Source organism: Homalodisca vitripennis, chromosome 7, assembly GCF_021130785.1.
Source record: "Homalodisca vitripennis isolate AUS2020 chromosome 7, UT_GWSS_2.1, whole genome shotgun sequence".
Classification (NCBI taxonomy): Eukaryota; Metazoa; Arthropoda; class Insecta; order Hemiptera; family Cicadellidae; genus Homalodisca; species Homalodisca vitripennis.
The window spans coordinates 108884434-108907705 of record NC_060213.1 but is presented as its reverse complement, the minus strand read 5'-3'; the positions used below and the strand labels follow the sequence as shown (position 1 = coordinate 108907705).

Below are 23272 nucleotides of genomic sequence, written 5' to 3'. Positions count from 1 at the left end.
CATTAACATGTTTTGAAAGTGAGCGATAACTTTGTTTGAAAATGTGTGAAGGCTCTGTTATTGTAATACTATGTATGTGTGTATGAAAAGTATATCAATTTCAAAATATATAAGAAATTTGATACTAGTAAACATATATATTTGTGGATAATTGAGATTTATCTACTGAAATTAACACCTTAAATAATTTACAATGACTTCATTTTCACTTATGTTTGTTTTTATGTAAAAAATGCTAAAACATCTGGATAGATGGTTACAAAAGACTTCATATCTATACAAAGATGGAAAAAGTTAAAGAACCAAAGTTTTGGTGCTATTAATATTATCAAAAGAATTTGGAAGACATTTACTACAGGGCTCTCCTCTACAGGCTTCAAAAGTTCCAATGTTAATCTTTATTTGTTTTTTTTTTTAAATCTCTTTTAAGCCTTAGCTCTTGGCTAAGCTGGCTTGTTTTTTTCACTTTGGCTATTATTCCTGTCATATTGAACCTCTCTGGAATTTGAACCTGTGATCTCTCAGTTAGATAGCTGTGACTGTATGCTCTAATCTACAGTGGAGGACTTATCAGAGTATTTTTGTTTAGCTTAAAACAACTGATTATTAAAACACACGTGATACTCAGGTAGTTATTCGTAGTCCACCAGCCAACTTAACCTCGAACTAGCCGTATATGGGTGGAGCTGAGGGTCTTACTTAAAAATTAAATTGAAAAATGCAACAAGTGCCGAAAATAAACACTTTTTGACTAAAGTAGGATTCTCAGACCGTGTATGTATGGGTATTTTTGATCATGGAAACAAAATAAACTCTACTATTGAAATATAATTGATTCGAACTAGAATTGCTGAACATTTAACATTTAATAAGTTTCAAAAAATATTTATTTTTCAGGTAGTTCTATTGCTCAATAAAAAATGAAAAACACTTTTACAGCTTTGCCTTTACAAAGAAGGTTCCAAGATAAAATCTAAGTGGCACTTTCTACCACAGCACATGGGAAAGAACCTTACAACGAATTATGGGTTTCCTGAGACTACCAGTTATTGTGGATTTACAACAGCCTTATTAAAACCAGATCCAAATCATGTGAGGTCTCTTGAAATAGGTAGTATATAACATTATAAAGCCTCTGAACCTCCGACGAAGGAACCTCCAAGCAAGTGTTTCCTTATATATTGCACAATTCCAAAGTTATTTTAGTCTCTTTAGAACTTATGAGGGGAGGCTGTAAATAACAGCTAACTAATAGCAATTTCTTCCTTAGTATGAAGTTAAAAAGGAAAGGCATAAATGAGTATTTCACATTGAATTTTAGTACAGCCTATTTAGGTCTTTTCCATATGAATAGGAATTATTTTTTAAATCATTTCTTTTTCATTTAAACAGTTTTTATGTACATAGTAGTGTAATCCAAAATGGAGTTTTAAATAAAACATTAGTTCAACTCAAAAAGAAGTAGTACTAGTTTTACAGTCATAGTTATTAAAATTATTAGTGTATTAAAATAATTCTTGAATTTGTAATTTTCTCAATGAACACTCTGTTTAATCTACAATGTGGGTGATATAGGATGAGTGGCGGCCGACAGTGGTAGTAGGAGGCCATTTTGATGCAGTAACGGATCTGGCATGGGAACGAAAACACGGCCGCTACCTCCTCACAGTTAGCACTGACCAGACAACACGTCTACATGCTCCGTGGGTGCAGTCAGACTGTGACAAGGTTGGTAGATTTAATATGTCTTTGAGCACAAGCAGGATCTCTGTATATCAAGCAGCTGTGGTAAATGTATAAAAGTCAAGAATTATAGCGTTGTATATTTACTTTATTCTGTGTACATACTATACAATGTGAGAACTAAGAGTTGATAGGGCATGATAATGACCCCCCTCCTCCCTCCCCCATCATCTCATCGCAATCCTGGTGATCTATTATGATTTAACCCTGAAATGTAGACAATTCAAGTGTAGATAAACCATAAGAAGCTTCCAGAAGCAAAACTAGCCCACCTCAGCAGGTTTTATGAATATCCTGTAGAGGTTTCTTTCTCCATCTTTCAGGCCAATCGCTTTGTAGTCAAAAATTATATGTACAGCAATCTCCTTGGGCTCCCTGAAGAAGCGACAAATCTCTGATACACGAATATCCATCTTAAACAGGTGGTAGTTAAGTGGACAATGTCCGGTTAGCAGACTAATGTCTCGTTTACTGAGTCCAAAAATAGCTTTGCTATTAATTTGAGTAGTCTGTGACAACTTTTATTATTTGTCTCAGATCTGGGATGACTTCCCAGTAGAGAGAAGTATCCAAAGCCACCCATTTTGTGATAGCGTTTTTGACTTGTCACTTAGCCAAGTCACAAAAGGGTTAAGGGCCAACAAGTTGCTACATAGCTCCAGCTCTCACTAAATCCTACTGAAGTTTTATCGCTTTATGTTTCAGTGCCCACATTAGAGTAACTTTGTTACGGATACCCAGTGCTTTAACTAATATTAGACCTCATACCCCAGGTTCTACTACAGAACTGTCTGCTGGTATAGAGAGAGACCACTGCTTGATGCAGAAGTGTGTATTCCAGATCAGTCTTTTGTCACAATGCCCAGATATTGTGACCTCACTGGAAAGGCTACACTAGTACCCTTTCAGGACATAGGCCATAACATAAGCTTTCTCCTTAAGATGAATGAAGCTATAGTACTTTTGGAGGTATAATGATGCATACAGTTGATTTAGAGCGAAAGGTTTGACGATAAAAACAGTGTTCTCCTAATCCCACCACGAGGATGAAGGAATATTCATTGTAGTGAATTCAGTATTCCCTTCCCTCCCCTGGGTTGGTCATTGAGTCATATTCTCTTACCGTTATTTAGTCAATCTTCACTATTTTTCTTTATTTCTCCATTATTCTATTTATATATTTCATTTGTATCTCTTTAGAAAGCTGACATAACCATTCAATCCTCATGTAATGTTTTTATTTCTAACTGGATGGATTGGCATGTAAATATTTTTCCTTTTTGTAAACAGCTCCCTCAATAATTGGACTCTGTCTGGTTGCAATGTGTTAATTTACATTGTAAGGTTTTAAGTTTTTGAACATTACGGTTAAGTTTTAAATATTTTAAATGTTTAATTGTAAGTTTATGTTATTACTTACATATAACTTACAGATATACATAATTACAGTTTTAAACAGTCTTTGTGTTTAGAGATGTCATAATTAATATTACTGTTAGCTAAGATTACAATTTGTGTTTAATTATTTTATTTTTTGTAAATACATAACAATTTAGCTTTATCTATTCTATTCTATATACTCAACACAGCCTGCAAGAAAAGGTTTTTGATGAAGCCGGTGTATTCCTCATTCAGCATTGAAGCTGATAAAGTTGTTGGTCGAGTGACAGTATACCTGATTGTCTTCAAGCAGGTAAAATAGTGTTATTAGCAAAACTGGAATTTTTAAAAATATCCTCCTGAGAGAGAGAGGATTACTGACCTGCAGTATATTTCTAATCAGATCTTAGAGGTTAGTAAGATATCATAGAAGAAAGTCTAGCTTCAATCCAACATTATATTATTTGTGACCTACCATAGGTTTGTTGTGTGTAGTAAAGTACAAAGTACTAGCGTCAAGAGGTAAAATAAACAGCCAAAAAGAAATGAATTTGAGACCAACCCAGTCAAGGTCCTACAATCTGTGAAGACCAGTTGAACCTTCTGGAAAAGACTCAAGGAGCAATCATTGACAATGGGCTGCATTGTTGGAGAACCCACTCCACAATCACATGATAGATCAGGAGGTATTCCCCATTTAGATTTCCATGCTTTGCATCTGCCCACTCCAGTTCGGTTCAAAAGTACACATTCCTTTTCAGGAAGGTCCTTACCACCCAATCTTGTCGTTGGATTGGAAATCAGAAACTTGTTTCGCTCTTCCATTCCAGGAGAGTGCCCAGTAAGCGTTTGATGATAAACCTGAGATTAACTGAGAAGCTGTATATAAGGGTGGTTTACGGAACCATAGTCGAGTTTCTTTTCGAGGCTGGTTCTGTAAGACGGGCAAGTTAGGAGTGGAAGTGATCTTTTTCAACTCAGGAGTGTTTCCCTGTGACAAATTTCAAGAAAAGCTGTGTTATGCAGTGCTGGAAGCCAGTCAATCAATCCAATATTGATTGAGGCTTAATATACAGTGTGAATTAAAAGTATGGATGCACTCTGTTTAGTTTTTTATGGTTAATGATGGAGGGATGGAACTTGGGACAACTTTGACCATTTTCCCAAAATGGGATTTTAAGGGAGCGGCTCAAAATGTTTAAATGTAAAGACCTGTAAAGTGACACGTCATTTGAAAGGTCTTCATAAAAGGAGAACAGTGGAAACTAGAGCTTTCTATCTCAACCCAGTACAAAATGGCAGCTCATTGAAATTAATTAAGCTAAAAGCATGGATGGATCCTCTCAACCTTCAATGGACAAAGATAACAAAAATTAAACTCAGGACACCCCTCTAGGAAACAAAAGTGAATTGTTTTTCCAAAATGGAGGCAGTTTAAAATTGTTTAATGTAAAATTACAATAAAACAGCTAAAACTTACTAAACTGTGTATTTTATATCAGATGTTCAAACTGCTGTCCCAGGAAGGTTTGACAATGTCCAAGCCTGTTGTAAAAACTTGAAACTGCACGCTGTATGGATTCACGTGGGATTTTTTGAATTTCCGCTACTATTTTGTCCCTAAGGTCATTAATGCACTGGAGTTTGTATTATAGACTTTATTTTTAATATGACCTCACATAAAGTAAAGTGGAGACAGATCTGAAGATCTTGTTGGCCACTTGATACTTCCTCTTCTGCCTATACAGCGATTTGGAAAAATACTGTTTAAATACTGGCAGTCATGTAGGCCATAGTGTGGAGGTGCTCCATGCAGCTGAAACCAAACTTCATTACAGTTGTTGGTTGCTACTGGATAAACCTGATTTTTCAACACTTCCTGATATATCTCAGCATTAAGGTTTCCATCAATAAAAGTGGGCCTAACAAACATCCCTCACAATGCCAAGCCAAACATTTAATTTTTCAGGGTGCTGGGTATGTTGCTCTCTCATCCAACAAGGGTTAACATCAGCCCATTGCATCAGAGCATTGTGTCTGTTGTTATGAATCATTCTACTCCAAATTGGAAGTCAGTTTGGAAAGTAGACAGACATCTGGGAGGCTTTAGGGCAGTGGCCTTCTTAACATTTCTTCCCAGGATATTAAGAGCATCTGGGAATGCAGACAGGGTTATCTTGGATTAGGCATCAACCCTTTTAGAACACACATGTAGCCAAGATTCCCAGGGAGTACGACACCACACGTGGAAAGGTCACACGCAGCTTAAAATAACATTCGAAAAACCAATGTCCGGGATGTCCTCACCACTAATGGCCCGGCTGTGGGAAACCAGTTCCGTCCTTGGAGGTCACACGTGTAGACCCAAAATATCCACTGGCCAATCAGGGCTCAGAACCCCTGGGATGCGGCACGGTAGGGGAGGCTCCGCCTCCTCTGGAGAGGGAACCACCACCTCAGTATATAAACCCAAACTTAGTCAAAATTAGTAGTTCTTATCTGCTCATCTCTTATCTCGTCGTCTCAGCCTCGCATCAGCGCAGTCGAGTCGAGGCCCAGTCCTGTACGAGTTCTGCCCGGTGTCATTCTCCGTGCTGCCATGTCTTTGTTGGCCCTATTGGTTACGGTGCTGGGTAAGTCACGCTAGCCCTCAGCTCTTTAGTATGTCTGGTAGTCTCCAGTATTAATCAGCCTTGTAAGAACAACTTGTGTTCAATGTGTAATTATTACTTAGATGCTTTGGATCAATAAACATATATTCAAATACTCAAGCACTTAAGGTTGCCCTTTATTTGCTATCCTGACATTTAAGGTACACCCCAGCCATGCTTAACACTGTGTCTGTTTATGTTACTGTTTTTTAAACATGAAAATTGCTTCATCTGAGAAAGCAATGTTGTTTAATTTAATTATAGTATTATCAATGTTACACTTCATTATTTCACAAAATTCTACTTGACAATCAAAATTGTTCTCACTAGCTCATGAACTAAACGAATGTATGTAGTACCTTCTGAATGTGAAAAAATTACTCCCTGGAATTTATTTTAGTAAATGGATCTAGAAAATTATTTTAATCTTTATGTATCTTGTTACAGAAATATTCTTGGCATGAAATTGCCCGACCGCAAATCCATGGTTATGACTTGGTGTGCCTGGCAATGTTGCCAAATTTCCGTTTTGTGTCTGGCGCTGATGAAAAAGTGGTAAGAGCTTTCACTGCCCCTCAAAACTTCTTAGAGAACTTCAAGAGGCTGTGTTTGAAAAACACGAAGGATGTAGAATCAGATGGTAAGTGAGAATCGACTTGATACCATTTCTAGATATTAGTCTGTTGTCTATTAACTCTTAAACATTTATGTTCATTATAATTCTTTTAGAGGCGTATTTATTACTTAATCTTAGTGATTTTAGTGTATTTAAATTTAATTACACACACACAGGAGTGCCTTGAGGTTCCAGTTTGAGGCCTCTTTTATTGCTATCTTCTCTCCATTAAGGCTTGGAATTGTCCTATCAACGTGCTTCCTTTATCTTGAAACTAATTGAAACATTGATGAATAGATTTGTTATAAAGTGATTTTTTGTTCTTGATGTATTTCTTTAAAGGTGTCCTTGCGATTTTTTTTTTGCAAATTATTACAAGATACCTACTAATTTGGCTTTATTTTTTAATGTATAACTTAATGATTAGATGTAATGCCATTAAAAATATTTATCTAACAATTATTTTGATCTTTTTAACTTCTTATACATTTTTTTCATGAAACTTCAAAATTATATGTAGGCTGTGGATTATTGTCACTATCAGCATGAAGTTTCCATATTTCTCAAAAGCATTTCTTGTATTTATGTTTTGTCATGAATTTTTGTGAGTTCAACTTTGTGAGCTTCATTGGGCAGCAGGAGCATTAGTGAAATTTAGTGGTTTAAAGTCAAACTTATAAGTGGGTAATATTCTTGTTTTGTGTAATTTCGGTCTTATTTTTGTTGGCCATATGCAATAAAACTATATTTGTTAATTTTCTTCTGTATTGCTTCCTTCTAGACAAACTCGTATCTCTCCCTACTGGAGCAGCAGTGCCCGTGCTGGGACTGTCAAATAAGGCAGTATTCCAGCATGAACCAGTCAGCCAACCCGAGGAAAGGCATGTTAAAGACCAGTATGATGAGAGTTCGTACTTCACCCCACAACAATTTGAAGGTAACTTTCGACTATATGAATTATTCTAGTAGAGTATAATTGAACACTTTTGTTCATACAGCAAATTTTTATGAGATGTGCTTCTTGTAAAATGGTGATTTTTACACAAAATATCCACAACATTAATGGATAACAACTCCCGGCAGTTAGTAAGCTCAGAAGTATCCATGCTATGTTGTATTATTTCCTTTCTGTTTTGTTAATTCATAGGAAATAGACCAGTTTCCAAAATATTTTCCATGTTTAATATTTCTCAAAATTCAAAGTGTGTATTATATTAATTTGTAACAATGGTAATTTGAATATTATTAAATAATTGGATCTGATAAGACAGGCACGTAAACAAGTAAGAGAAGTTCTTCCTAACTTCAAAGAAAATGCCAATTTATTGATATCATGAAACTTTTATACTGTAACTGGACAATTAGATCTACGTATTATGTTGAAGCTTCAAAGTCATCATTATCATTATGAACTAAAACTAAAGTCATTTTGGCTTACCTTGTCAAAAAGTGAAATTTGTTGTTAGTCCATTGACTTACTAGCGATTCAAATCACACCTTTGTCATCACCCTACCAGACAACATAACAACAATAACAACACCAATGCCAACACCAACAACAAAAGTGACAATCACCTATACAGCAATTATCTGATACCATCAATAATAACATGACCTTCTATAAACCAATACCCACACTAGTCAACTATTTCTCTTCTAATAAACCATATGTGGGAGCTATATTATATTTCTAATATAATCTCAAGTCAACAACTAAAACCTATGTAGTTCAATAAATCATATTGTGGGAGCTATATTATATTTGTAATATAATCTCAAGTCAACAACTAAAACCTATGTAGTTCAATAAATCATATTGTGGGAGCTATATTATATTTCTAATATAATCTCAAGTCAACAACTAAAACCTATGTAGTTCAATAAATCATATTGTGGGAGCTATATTATATTTCTAATATAATCTCAAGTCAACAACTAAAACCTATGTAGTTCAATAAATCATATTGTGGGAGCTATATTATATTTCTAATATAATCTCAAGTCAACAACTAAAACCTATGTAGTTCAATAAATCATATTGTGGGGGAGCTCCACATCTGGAGTACAGTCAGACTTCAAATTCAAAACATTTTCCAACAGTCCAATGTTGGGAACTGTTAGGGTCTGAAGAAATCCAGAATTAGAATGACTTATGGTTAGCTTTAAATGATTCTAAAATTATACCTTAGTGATGTAAGCATTACCTCTCCATGCTTGTACAAATTTGTTAAAATTCATATAAAAATTAGTGTGACATAATTTACATAAACAGATAACCAAGATAACACTTTTTATCATTTCAATCAATCTAAATTCATTGGATGTTTAAAATAAAAGTTTTAAAATGATTTAATTATTTTTTAAAAGTAGTTTTGGAGAAATATGGTTTTACTGTATATCCTTAAATAATCTTTTGTAAGTATTAATGTATATTAAATCACTTAAAATGGAGTATAAGAAATGGGTAATCTAATATCAAACTATCTACTTTAATTTAGTTACATTATAAAATTGCAAAAACCAAGATTTACGTAAAATATTAGTTTTTAAGTCAAAATATAATTTGTTGTACATCTTAATAACACATTTTAGATGTATAAACTTGAAATTTGAGATATTAAAATAATTCAATTGACTCATAAAATATCAGTTTCTTTTTTTAAGAGGAACATGGATAATTCAAACTCTTTGAATTCAAAATATTGTTTAGTTCAAACTTTTTGTCCTGCAAAGAATAATAAGGATCATGACCAGAGAAAGCTGTGGGAAAAACAAACCTCAGACCTAATTGATGACTCCAACAATAAGTCAAGTCTGGGAACTAGAATCAGCCACTCCATCCACCATCATAACTTTCAGTCAGTCTGTGTTTGAGATAGTGTTTTGAGGTGGAAGTAGCTTCCGTATGTGCCCTTTCATGGTTATGTCTGCAGTTGAACAAGCTTACAAGTACCGAACTACTGTTCAATAATCTCCTATTTTTTGCTCATTATCTATTGCAGAAAGTTTTGTTCCATCTGTATGTTTTTGTAACCATCTATCACATTTCAATGTTATTATTGGTTGTGTTGTATTTAAAATTTAGAAACGTTCTTATTGTTCAATAACATATATAAAATACCAGCTTGAACTGCACAGATTCACATTGCTCCTCAGAAGACCTAGCCTTAGGATAAGACTCCGGAGCAGTAACAACTTTCCAGCTTAAAACCCAATCCTTGAGGGAGAGCCTGGCTTCCCTAGACATTCCCTCTCATGTCTCTGGTCACTGGTCCCACCTACTATGTTTTCTCATCTTCTTAGAGGGAGCAGTCTCAGGGATCCACTCATCGGATCTGGCCTGCTAGGACAAGAGCTTATCCTCTGGCTTGAACCCACCTTCCTCAGAGATGAGCCTTCCTCCTTTGATTAGGCTTGAGATTTCTGTGTGTTCTCTTCACTCCTTCCACGGAATCCAGGTACTCTCAGCTTCATTCTTCTCCTTCATGAGCTGCTTTCTGTACCTAGATGGAAGATGCAGGTTGTAGTCAAGAACTTTTCCAATTTATGCCTCCAACTGGGTGTTATCTAGCTCCATCCCAGTGTCTTCCAGGGAGGTTTCCATCAGCAGCTCAGCATCTGACACCCCCAGGTTGATATCCAACTGTTAGTAGCCAGCTGCTATAGCACTGTGGAACACATTTGTCTCACTCTGAATGAAACAGGGCAGAGTGCCCGGTGACAGGTGAACACTGCACAAGTCCACTCCTCTGGAACACCCCCACTTCACACATCTCCACCTCCTGATCTTCACCAGGAGCAGAGACACCTTCAACAGCAAGCCCGTAACTCATCAGATTTATACCCGCCCTAGAATCAATGGGCTGGCCATTCTGAGAGGTGCGGGATTCTCCACTGAAGTGGCTTCCTACCTGGCTTACAATATCCACCTGTTTTTCATCTGTCACGTTCTACAACAACCCAAAATCATTAGTTAGCAATACAGTGGCTGCAGCATGACACAATCACTCTCCACCACTCTCTGATGCTGGACCCTCTTGGAGTAAATCACCTCATCGTATCCAGCTTGGTACTGATCTGTTGCTCACATTACCTGCATCAGTGTATCCTTTTTAGTCTGCCTCCTACCTCATGAAGACTTGTCTGGCAAGGGTGGCCCTACCATTAACTAAGCGCTACTGCAGGCATAGCTCTCGAGGTTGTCGGAGCGCATAAGCCCCACTGCCTTATCAAGGCAAGGATACAGTCAGGGGTTGATGTGCCCCTTCTTGAGTTAAGATACCTGTGTAAATCGGATTTGAGTATAATTCGCACTTGCTTCTTGACACTTTAATAATTTAAAGTTCCTATGTATTATTAATATAGATATTGAGTATTTTAGATATTTTTATTAAAACTAACCATAACTATTTCTTTAGAGCCTCCGACAGAAGACAACCTCCTCCAAAATACATTGTGGCCAGAGACAATGAAGTTGTATGGCCATGGCTACGAGATATTCAGTCTGGCCACTACAAGCGATGGTAAACTACTGGCCTCAGCATGTAAGGCTACTAATGAAGAGCATGCTGCTGTCCTGCTCTGGTACTGAACAAATGAGTATTTATTAGTTATGTATGGCTTGGTGAAATGTTCTTTTTCTGTAATATTTTCCTTTTTGATCTTATTAAGATATTCTCATTCCTTTGAACCAAGGCGAATCAATTGAATTTGGCCTCACCAGATTTATGTTCTTTTTTTAAAGGTTGGCCTATTGTCAAATACTTGGGCTTCAAGGGCTTATTTCACACCCCAGAAGTATTGAGACTGAGGAATACTTTCTCAAAATGTTTATTGCAACTCAACACAGTCATGGTAAAAAGTTAAAAAGATATCCAGATATCCCTGTTGCATATACGAGTTAGAAGAATAAGTATTTTACACACACACACACACACACGCATGCACGCACACACACACCACTTAACCTTTTGCAGAGATAGTCCACATGTTAATTCCAAGTAAGCTCATTATATAAGAGTAATGCAAGACATTTTGATCAAGATACTCATTTTTAATGATTACTACATTTAATTCTATTTGATTTGTAGGACTTGAAATGGAAGAGAAGATATAGCTTCGACAATCATCAAGTTTTCCGGATCAAACCGGTCCAGTTGGACTGATTTAGGTCAAGCAGTTATTTACTGAATATAGCTCATCACAGGGAGGCCAAAATAATTTTTGAATTTTGACAGGAACTTTTTTACAATTTTTGAACTTGAAAATCTGTATGATTGTCATGACACTGGTTGCGTAAGCCTAAGAAAAAAGAGATTCTGTATTTTTGTTACTAAACCATTTAATGAAAACCAAATTGATGTTGGTTGCAAATACTAAACATTCTTTAATAAAACACAATTTATTATGAGGCTGTAATAACATTAAATGGTTTTAAAAATTAGCCTAAGCAGATCAATTTATTATATTAACAGTTTGTATACTCTGGAGAATAATTTGTATGAAAACAAAACCAGTTTAGGAAAGTATCAAATTTAATTGGTCTAAAGAAAAGCAAACAACAGACAAAAATGATACAAAAATCATTAAGTTGTAACACATTCTAAATACAGATGATATGCTAGTACTAATTAATTAGGAGACAGGTTTATAAGTAAGTACAATTTTGAAAAATGACCACTGTAGCTCACCTTATACAAATATTCTTTATTTTAAAATACATAAAGTATTGAAATGGTATCAAATAGTATAAAATATATAAGTAAAACAAAAATATTTGTTTGAAAAGATGTAAATCCTCTTTCATTGAATTTGATAAGTGTGTAAAAAGGATTGTTGACCAGCCAAGGAGTAAGGGCTTTCTTCGATTTTCTTTCGGTAAGGCATCTCAATTCTTCTAGCAGAAGGTTGAGCAGCTTCATGCCTATGTAGGAGGGTTTCTTTTCATATTGGGAGTAATGATAAGCTGGTGTGTCGTAATTTGTGCCATGTCTAGTATTGTAGTCATGGAAATGTCTATTCTGCAGCATCGAGTACGGAGAGAGTTGCCAGAAAACTATATTCCATGTTATTTCGGTTTAATTCCAGACAAAATTGGAAATATTTAAATAGACAGTGAAAAAATTACTTCCAATCCAGAACTCTGTTATTGTTGGATGTTTATTTAGTATTTGTAAGTGTTTTACTTCTATTTATTAACAGCCACATGTTGTGATATTAAGTATGTTTGTACCACAGCCACTCAGATGTTGTAATCACTCTCACTAATTAAAGTATAATATTAATAAAATTATAAATGTACATTTTTCTTGAACACTGTGTTCCCATCAAGAAGTCATCTTTACTTGGTAAGGTGTAATCTTTTGTAATCAATAAATTCAGTTCAATTCAACATTGCTTGTAAGCACCTTAAGGTATTGGCCACAAAGTATTTCAGAAAGTCACTTAAATGAGTAACGTATAACAGTAACAAAAATTATCGCATCTAAAATTTAAATATATTATTTTCTTTAAGCAAAAGAAAAATCACACTTCAGTTATTTTAGTAACTGTAAAATGTTAACTTTGAACCAATAACAGACCTGAGTATGAAATGTCAATATGTGGAGTGCAACAGTCTCCAAGAGGCAGTGGAAGGAGAAGGGGAAAAGGGAATGAGAGAGAGAAATTGGAAAACCTCAATTTAATGGTTGTTATAGAAATTGGCTAAACTGTGCAGGGATAATTTTTTACATTGCATGAAGAATGGTTCTGCCACTACTAATGTTACAATTTATTTTATAATCTTATTTTGAGTTATTTGTCTTCTCCTATGTGAAGTCTGATTACATTAATATTACAAGTGTTATTAATTCTTTCTAAGTTTTGTAATTCTTAATGTTGTAAATGTCATTGTTAAGTACTCAAGCTCATAATTTTAAAATCTTAGCTACTTTTTTATATGTCAAGGATTTTGTGTTCTTGGCAGGTTCTCCCTCTTTAAGACTTGCATGATTGAGTACTGATTATTTGTATTTTGTATATGAACCGCTAACTGCAGAAAGGCATCAAGTCCAAATTAACGGGTTTTCCGTTTTTCCTTCAAAGTTGTTGTTAGGTTTAAGACTCGTCGTTTACAGCAGAAAGAAACATGTCCGCGCATTGCTATTGCAATGGCGACGTCTCGAATAACCTATTTACTGCAGAAAGGGAACTAGTCCTGGACTTGTTCCCCTTCTGCAGTAACCAGCTGGCTGTCAGCGCTCGCGTGGCAGACGCGATAACTAACGTTCAGTTTCAGCTGAGTCGCGTCAAACAACGATCATAGTGCTTTGTTTATTCATAACATTATTTTAGTGGCGGTCTCACTGATTACTTAATGCCTCATCATTGAAATAAAATGAGTAGTTCAGAAGAAGAAGGACAGTCGAATAAAAGAAGGAAGGGTGTAAAGAATGAAGAAAAGTACAGAAGAAATGTGATTAAAAAAGTCTAAGGTAGAGGGACAAAGAGCATGTAAACTGGAAAGGCAAAACTGTACCTGCAAAAAATCCAGGCTCCAATGTTTGCAGGTAAATAATAGTTTTGTTCAATAGTTTATTTTTGCATACAATGTTTGGTTGATACATCTCTTCACTTCTAGTTTTATTTTAAATTAGCCTAGTGGTCTTGAACGATAACCTAATCATTACATCAAATTGGCCCGACGGTAACATAACCTCAAAATATGGTAGGCCTAGGCCTATTATATTTTTGACACATTCATCATAATATTATACTCTTGTTATTAAGCCTGTTATTGTTTTCAGCTGCAAGTCCAACTGCCTTCAAAAGCTTTTCCGGAGGGAGATATGATAGAAATATTTTCAAAACTACATAATATGACAACCAAAGTAGAACAGGACATTTTCATTCCAATCTCTAATGGAAGTTAGTCCTGTTTGAAAGAGAAAGATCCAGGCCTGGGTCATCATCTGAAAAGCCGAAAGCTTTTAGTGTAAGCTATTCCATTCTACACAATGGCAAACGCACCAAGGTATGTAAAAATGGATTTATGACAACTTATGGATACACTCCTAAACAGTGTTACCGTTTATATCTCATTTGTTGCAAGTAAATGAAATCCCAACTGACAACAGAGGAAAGAAACGTTTCAGGAAATGCAATACCCGGGTCTGTCCTGACTCGATTAAGGGCCCATGTTGAATCATTCCCAACAAAAACCCATCACTATACAGGCAAAGATAAACAGTACTTCTCAGCAAACTTGAATTTGAAAATTATGTATGATATGTTCATAAAAAAAAAAAAACCAAAAACTTTCTTACAACAACTTTGGGAAGTGAAAAAAGGCTCTCATATAAGTTCTTTTGGACTTATTTTAATGAAAACTACCCTGACATTGGTTTTGACCGACCAGTTAAAGATGCTTGTGTAACTTGCGAGGAACTAACCTTGAAAAATAAAAAGTCCTTTTTTAAACGAGAATGCCAAGCGAGTAGCTGTCGCCGAGTTAATGGTACACAAACGTAGAGCTAAAAAAATTTTATGCCTCGTTGCAAGAAACAACGGAAAAGTGCAAAAATGAGTTGACTAGTGTTGGGATCTGTATATGATTTTTATGGCTAACGTATCTCTACCTTGCATTCCTGTACAAGACACCTATTACTTCCGGCAGCTCACTGTTAACGTCTTTGGTGTGCATAATCTTTCAACAGGTGAATGTACAACTGTTATCTATCACGAGGGTAATGGAGGTAAGGGAGCTAACGAAGTTTGTACAATATTGGACTGGTACATCAAACACAAAATTGATAATGATGTAAAAAAACTTTATTTGTTTGGGGACAACTGTTTCAGGACAGAACAAAACCACACCCTGGTAAGAATGATGATGTATTTAATGTGAAATAAAACGGTTTGATGAAGTAAAAACTAGTGTTTCCAGTCCGAGGCCCACTCGTTTATGCCGAATGATAGAGATTTTGGGATAGTAAGAAGAAAATTGGGAAGAGAAGAAAGATACTATGATTTAGCTGAAGTCGAAGCTCTTATTCTTGGTTCATCGAAAATCGCTGGTAAATTCTCTGTCATCAAAATGAACTTTGACGATTTTATTGACTTCACTGCATGGTGGCCAGAGTTTTACAAAAAGACCAGCTTAAGTGACGATTCCTATGGTAGAGATGTACCGAAAAGACAAAAAATAACATTTTCAATATCAAAATACAGGGTAATGTCTTTTTTCATCTGAGACGCCTCACACGGTGCAGTGTGACATGAACATTACCGGCTTGGCAACGGATTCCTTCAGATTGAGGAAATGCAGAGATGCCGATCAGGGCTCCAACAAAAAAAGCCTATGCTACGGGTACTTTCCGATCAACATTAAAAAAATGGAAGATCTGAAAAAAAACAAAAAAATACATTCCAGAAGAAAAATTTGACTTTTGGGACCAAATCCTGTCATGGCCTACCACATCAAAACCGCTGACGATGACTTAAATATTGTAGTGTAAAAATATTTTCTTTGTTATACAACGTGTTCCTAGATATAAGATATTTTTTATCATTAAAATAAATGTATCTAACAAAATGATTTGTATAATGATTTTTCCCCATGATTTGTAAAATTGTAAAATAGTTTACCGCAGAAGGAAACATGTCCTATGTAAAAAAAAATTAATAATCAGCTCTTTAAAAAATATTTGATTGACTCAATTTCAAAATATGATCTTTAAAAAGGTCAGTCATATAGAATAAAAAATAATATTTAAATATATGTATGTTACATATGGAATTATAAGGTTTTTTGTCGCTCCCTGAAAAGTTGGTTAATTTGGGACTTGATGCCTTTCTGCAGTTAGCGGTTCATATTTGCTAACTAGCTTAAATTTAATAATTTATAGTATAATACTACAATGTAATTAGATAACTTGTCTGTAATTTAGCATGCAAATAAATAAAAGAATGGTGGAACCCCACTTCTGAATATTAATGGACGATTAAAAGAATGCTTGACTGAGCCCCCAGATCTTCAGAGAGTTGACAACACAAAACACTTAGGCCTAACTCTGGATCAAGGCCTCTCCTGGAGCAATCACACCAACCAACTGTGTTCAAGGCTTAGCTCTGCAATCTTTGCAATGAAGAGGATTAAATCCATTGGTACCTCTATCGCTTTGAAAGCCGCATATCATGCTCTGTTCGAATCACATGTTCGATATGGAATAACTCTGTGGGGAAGTTCATCTGCCGGCAACCTTCATCGTGTCCTGGTATTACAGAAGCGGGTTATGCGGATCATGGCAGGACTACAGCCACAAGAATCTTGTAGAGAGGCTTTTAAATCTTTTGAGATACTCACAGTAGTGTCCATATACATCATCGAGGTAATCACCCACGCCTCAAGAGAAAGATTACCAAGGGTTGGTGACGTCAACAGCTACACAACAAGACGGGCAAATGATATATCCCTTCCAGCGCATAGAACAATCCTTTACACCAAGAAGCCTTCCTATAGCGGTGCAAGACTCTTTAACATGCTTCCAGAAAACTTCAAAACATGTGACTCTAAAACTCTGAAGAAAAGACTGCACAGCCTGTTGATAAACTCTACAATTTATAGTTTGAATGAGTTTTTTAATTCTGTTAATGCTATTATTTAAGACATGTATGTGTATGTATATGCATTCATATATTTTCTCCTCATATATATTTTATTTTACAGAAATGTTAGTTAATATCAAATTTTAAAGATATTTTCTCTTTGCATTTATAATAGTTTTAAACTACTAGTTTACCTACTTCTTGATGACATCAATTTTTACTGCATGTGTTGACTCTGTAACCATTCTTGATGAATGTGTGAATAAAGATATTATTGAATTGAATTGAATTGAATTAATGGATAAGAGATTTTTTCTACAATACAACTTTTAATGATGACATGAATGCTTTGCCAAAACTTAATTGAAAAATGTTTCTTTCTAACCTGGTCTGGGATTTCATCCTAGGGACACGACAACATGGCAGAAGGTGGATCGGTTGGTTTACCATCAACTCACTGTCACTCAGCTCGAGTTTTCGCCCGATGACCAGTACCTGCTGTCTGTTTCCAGGGACCGATGTTGGGCTGTCTTCCAGAGAAGTGAATCAGGCAAGTTTGGGTCTTAGATCTTGATCACCTTCTTAACAGGTTTGCTGTTGAATAAATATGGGTTTCAACAATGAATTTATGAACATTCAACATGAACAGAAGGACAAAGTTCATAGCTTTTATTTGTTTTATTTTTGCTTAGGACTATTAGAATAAATGTCAAATTATTTTAAGAATTTTAATTTGTTTTTAATAATAACGCCAATTGATGTCATTTAATAAAAGATTTCAATATTGCATTAGTTCACATTTGTGCAAAAATTGTTATCTTAACAATTTAAAAATATTTATTCATAAAATAATTAAATGAATTATATAGATATTAATTTTAGGCTGCCATTTATTGTACTTAAAATGTAAAATGGCTTATTATTTCAAACCATTAGTTCTAGATTTAAGAATTAAATTTAGCAGAAGTTGAATCCTAATATTTGGTTTTAAAAACCTTATAAAATTTGCATTAGCCTCATGGGAGAAAAAGACGTCATAAATTGACTTCTTAAATAATAACTGTTTTCGTTACTTTACGCCGAAAGAGAACTACACAGTACACTACATTGATATAAAGTAATTTTAAGGAAGATAATGAAGAAATGGATTTATGTTGATAATCCGTTATAAGTATTTGTTATGTCACATTACAGTACTAACATTAACTAGGCTATGTTTAATTCATAAGGCATACTCATCATCCTTGATTAATATTTTCTTCAAAGTAAGTACTTGATTTGTTGAAGTCTGGACGTGGTAATTTTAACTTTACACTTATATGTTTTTCCTTATTAAATGATTTAAGGAACTGATTGTTTTACCTGATAAAGAATGAATGAGATAAGATAATGAAGAAATGGATTTATGTCGATAATCCGTTATAAGTATTTGTTATGTCACATTACAGTACTAACATTAACTAGGCTATGTTTAATTCATAAGGCATACTCATCATCCTTGATTAATATTTTCTTCAAAGTAAGTACTTGATTTGTTGAAGTCTGGACGTGGTAATTTTAACTTTACACTTATATGTTTTTCCTTATTAAATGATTTAAGGAACTGATTGTTTTACCTGTTTTTTTTTTTTTTTTTTTGCAGAGGTGGACAAGTACAGTCTGGTGGCCAGGTCGAACAAAGGTACAGGGGTCCATACCAGGATAATCTGGTGCTGTGCATGGACCCATGACTCGGCCCATTTTGTCACTGGGTCACGTGATGGAAAGGTGGTGGTGTGGGACAAAATAGAACACAGCCACCCCACTCTAGGCAATTTTGCAGGGTGCTCTGAATATCTTGATTTGCCGAAAGAATCCATTACCAGTGTTGCCTGTGGGGCAGATTTTTATCTCTTCACAAACGAGTATTTGATGGCTGTTGGGTCAGAGGCAGGAGACATTAGACTGTACGGTTGGGAAAATCTTCAGTCACCATGGAGATTTCTTTTTCAGCTCAGTGGAAAGTATCCTTTTAGCAATTCCGTACAGTTTGGTTTTTTATTTTCTAGGCAGCAACTCAGTGCCGGATTTACAACTAGGCCTTGGCCTAAGGCCGAGGGCTGAGAGGAACCGCATGAGATGTCACAAATTTATATGAAATGAATATATGGTAGCGATAAAGTAGTTCTTCCACCGTTCTCTTCATGCCAAGAAGTAAGAGATGACGGTGCAAATTCGATTGTCTCGTAGCTGTAAAGTATAAGTGCATTCAACTGGTAATTGACAGACGTGGAATCAAACCCCACCGAGCAAAAGATTTTCACTTTTGAATTTCTATAATTTATTTTCAATTCAATTCTCCTCAAATCCTAGAATATCAAAAGATGTCTTTCCATATGAAATACAATAATTGTTCAAAGTGAATGGTAGAGACACAGCTAAGGAATTTGAATATTAATACCTACTACACGCTGATAGTGCTTTTCCTGTATTAACACCGCCCTGGGCAGTCTGACATGTTCAAACGAGTAGACATACTGATGATACAGATACTCTGTAAATTTTAAAATACCTGCTCAATTTAATGTGTTTTAATGAGACATTTTAATTAGTGCGTTACAAAATTACACGCCCCAGATAACGACATTTAATAATAAAGATTAAGAGCTCTTCAACCGATGCTGAAGTTTTTGTACCCCACCTGGTCAAGAATAAAAGTTATGATAGTAACTGAATTGCCTCTTTGTCATATATTTCAAAAATTCTAAAATTACATAATAAAAAACAATGCTGTACCCTATGTTTTATAAATATTTGGTCATAATCGAATCACGAGTTTCTGAGTTATGAATTTTGAAATTTGTAGTTGAAAAGTGCAGAAAACCGTATTCTTTTTCATTGCTGTTGGCATAATAACTGGAAGTTATTGTTTGTAAATTATTAATGAGTGATAATTATATTAAGGGCGGTACAAGGTTGAACAAATTCTTTAGCTTGGTCGCATCATCATTCAATTAAGTTACAAACATAATTTGTTAGTTCTATGTACCAAATTAAATCAGTTTTTGAGTTATAAGGCTAAAGTTTGGTAACTCATACACATATAAAGACATTTCTATACATCCCTATTACTTTCATCAAATAAATTTGAATGCATTGTGTTTTTAACTCAAAAGATTCTGTGTAAGGCACTTATATTTATTCTTATAGAATGCTTAATTTATAATTTCAGATTACCAAATGGCTACAATTTTATATATAGATAGTTAATAAACTATAGAACTATGCATTAAACAAAAGTAGTTACAGGACTGAAGATATAACATTTCAAAGTTTAAATTTGGAATAACTCATAACATCAAAAAAATTTCTTACAGTTGTATTACTTTCAGCTAGTCAAAGTCAAAAAATCTTTATTACATGAACCTTAAGTACAGTAATTTTGTCAAGTTTTACAATAGAATATAATGTAAGATATACATATAGAGAGAGTTTATACATCTTCCTTGAACTCTTCTATGTTGTAAATTGTCTTTTTAAGAAGGAAGTTTTTTAGCGGTTCCTTTAGTGCATTTCCAGTTAGACTTTGTAAGTTCTCCAAAATGAGTGAAGCTGAAGTTCAGAAAGTTTAAAGTGTTGTGGAAACGTTCATGACAAAGAATTTTCAGGTCGATAATCAATAATTTTTTAATGAAACCATGCAATTAAACAAAACAATTCCATCTCATTTGTTGGTTACTAGCTGAAAAATTTCGTGCGATTTCATAGTATATTTATTTTTTTATCAAATATCTTTGTTCTGAGATTTTCCCGTTGCTATTAAGACCAATGTAAAAATGTTTAAATTCATTTTGATCTTATGACCCCAAATTAAAAAAGGTCTTTCTTAGACCAAGAGGAATCTATGTATCAAGTTTCAAGCCTTCAGAACCTTTCTATCAAGAGGTATCACACAAGACAGATAGACAGGCAACGGTATTGTTCTAAGAATAAGGTGTAGGTGCTAACAATTATTATTTTACAAAAACCATACTAAGTAATTGTGCTAATATAGTTCTAAATATGTAATATATGAATATGCTAAATTCAGACCTACTTTTACACATTTCAGAGTCGATTATTCAGGTTATTTAACTTTTTTCAGAACCAAGATAACTAGCAGTATGTATGACTTGCAGTTATTTGCTAAATGAAATCTGTTTGTTTTTATTGTTGTGCAAAGTTGACCTTAACCATCCTATCAGTTCTGCGCATCACCTGACAGTCAAGAGATTGTCTTTTCGGCCAGTTCTAGGGATAGCTGGCCAGGCTGAAGACTCTGCAAGTAAACAAACAGAATGTATCTTACAACTTGCTAGCTGTGGCTTAGATCATACTATCAAGATATTTGATTTGTATATAAAATGACCATTTGTATATAAATAAACCATGTTTTTTTATTTTCAACACATTTTTTCCAACTAAATCTAAAAACCAATTAAATTTTCCATTGCCTCTTGTCATATGAATGTCCTTTGGAGATATTTTTAGAAAATGTGACAATTAAACAAATTTAATCAGTATGATGTGCAGCATGCTGTTCTATTAATCTAATAATGAACTGGTTGAGGTTTACATTCTAAAACAAAAGGTATTTAGTTTAGTGTGACCTGGCGGACAGACCACAGTCTTTAAATGCGTATCGAGAACCTTCTCCGTGGTCTTGAGGAGGAAGGATGTTAGGATTATTGGTCTATAAGCCTTTGCAACCTCATAGGAGGGTTTACCTGGCTTCGGGATAAAAATAACCCTAGAGGTCCTCTCTGATGAGGATATGACTCCTGTCGCTAGGCTAGTTCTAAACAATCTTAGGAGCAGAGGTATCACCAAGTTCGTACTTTCCTGCAGTAGAGCAAGAAAAATGCTATCGGTACCTGGTGATTTGAATGGCTGAAAATACTCTAGAGCCCATTTTATCATTGAGTAGTTGATGATAGTCTTTGCACAGTTCCAGTCTTCCTTAGACGAGCTCTCCCTAGGTTCTCGCCGGCATTCACTAAAAACTGTTTCACTGGTCTGGAAAGATCCTGGGAAGTGTGTGTTTAGTAAACACTGAAGGGTCTCCCCAGGATCCTTGGTGTGAGTCCCATCTTCACTAAGTATAGTACCCACCACATTTATGAAGCTTTGAGCAAGGACTTTTTGAAGTTTTGCACAGTCAGATACCTTGTTAATACTTGACAGAATTCTCTCCTTGAGTGTTTCTTAGCTTATCTCACCTTTTTATTTTACTCTGTTAGGGCAGCAGAGAACCTATCCCAGTTTTCTGCATGTTTGCATATATTATATGCTCTGCAAAGGTTTTTCCTCAAGATTTCCAGTCAGTGAGAATGGTTAGGTAACCTTAAGTACGGTTGTGATACAATGTTTGTCTTCTCACAATAAACAATTTTATTATTATTATTGTTGTATTAGTTTCGTTACTAATACAAACAACTACTATTACTTCAGGAACTGATACTTTTTAAATTATTTATGACTGGAGGAAATTATATTTTTTATAATATTTTTAGAAAACTACATGTTTGTTAATAAAGTTATTATTCAAGAAATTAGTTATTTAAAAATAAAACACGTGTCAATTCATTGTCTGGATGTATCTTTCGCATACACCTTGTAAAAAATCATATCCTTATCTTTAACCGATTTACTTTGTATCAAATTATAAGATAATATTACATTGTGCATCGAGATATCAGTTTATATAGTCTTTTTCTAATTTTCCTCCCTCTACATTTATACATAGATAATGTATTAATTAGATAGTTAGACTATTTATTCTAACCTGACTAATTCCAATTGAGCTAGTGTATTTTTCTTTTATTTTGTCAGAGAAAACGACAATTTTCATTATTCTTTTACATTATCAGAAAAAAGAATGCAAATTTGAGAGTATGTAGGCCAGGTCAGGTAAAGAGCCCTTGTCAAGTGTTGAAGTTCATTCAATCCATTGCAATTTTCACATCTAACGATGTTTTGAATGGTTTATTGATTTGAAACCAATGTGATACAATGTTGTACGAATATCTTCATTCCGAATTTAATTAAGTATGCGTGCTCAACACGAGCCAACGCTTAGTGAGATTAGCCTTGTAAAACTATCTGTTTAGTTATGACAGAACCGAGACTGGAGACATGGCGAATGAAGAGAGGATCTAAATGAGAGGCTGAAGGGGTATGACCGGGCAAGGGAACTGCCGGTCCACAAATAGCGTGGCAGCAAACAGACTGAAAATACGAAGGTGCTAGGAGTCTTTAATATCAACACAGATTCTAT

The 23272-nt window shown here is 34.8% G+C and overlaps 1 protein-coding gene across 1 annotated transcript in view; it reads left to right on the top strand.

Moving 5' to 3' along the window:
• LOC124366835 (probable elongator complex protein 2) overlaps positions 1 to 21402 on the top strand; it is a 36400-nt gene extending 14998 nt beyond the window's left edge. The window contains exons 8-14 of the mRNA XM_046823435.1: positions 1576 to 1728; positions 6222 to 6414; positions 7172 to 7327; positions 10809 to 10974; positions 17385 to 17527; positions 18620 to 18980; positions 21201 to 21402. Coding sequence (XP_046679391.1) covers positions 1576 to 1728; positions 6222 to 6414; positions 7172 to 7327; positions 10809 to 10974; positions 17385 to 17527; positions 18620 to 18980; positions 21201 to 21363 — 1335 coding nt within the window. The 3' untranslated portion in view covers positions 21364 to 21402. The remainder of the gene's footprint in view (positions 1 to 1575; positions 1729 to 6221; positions 6415 to 7171; positions 7328 to 10808; positions 10975 to 17384; positions 17528 to 18619; positions 18981 to 21200) is intronic.
• The last annotated feature ends 1870 nt before the right edge of the window (positions 21403 to 23272 follow it).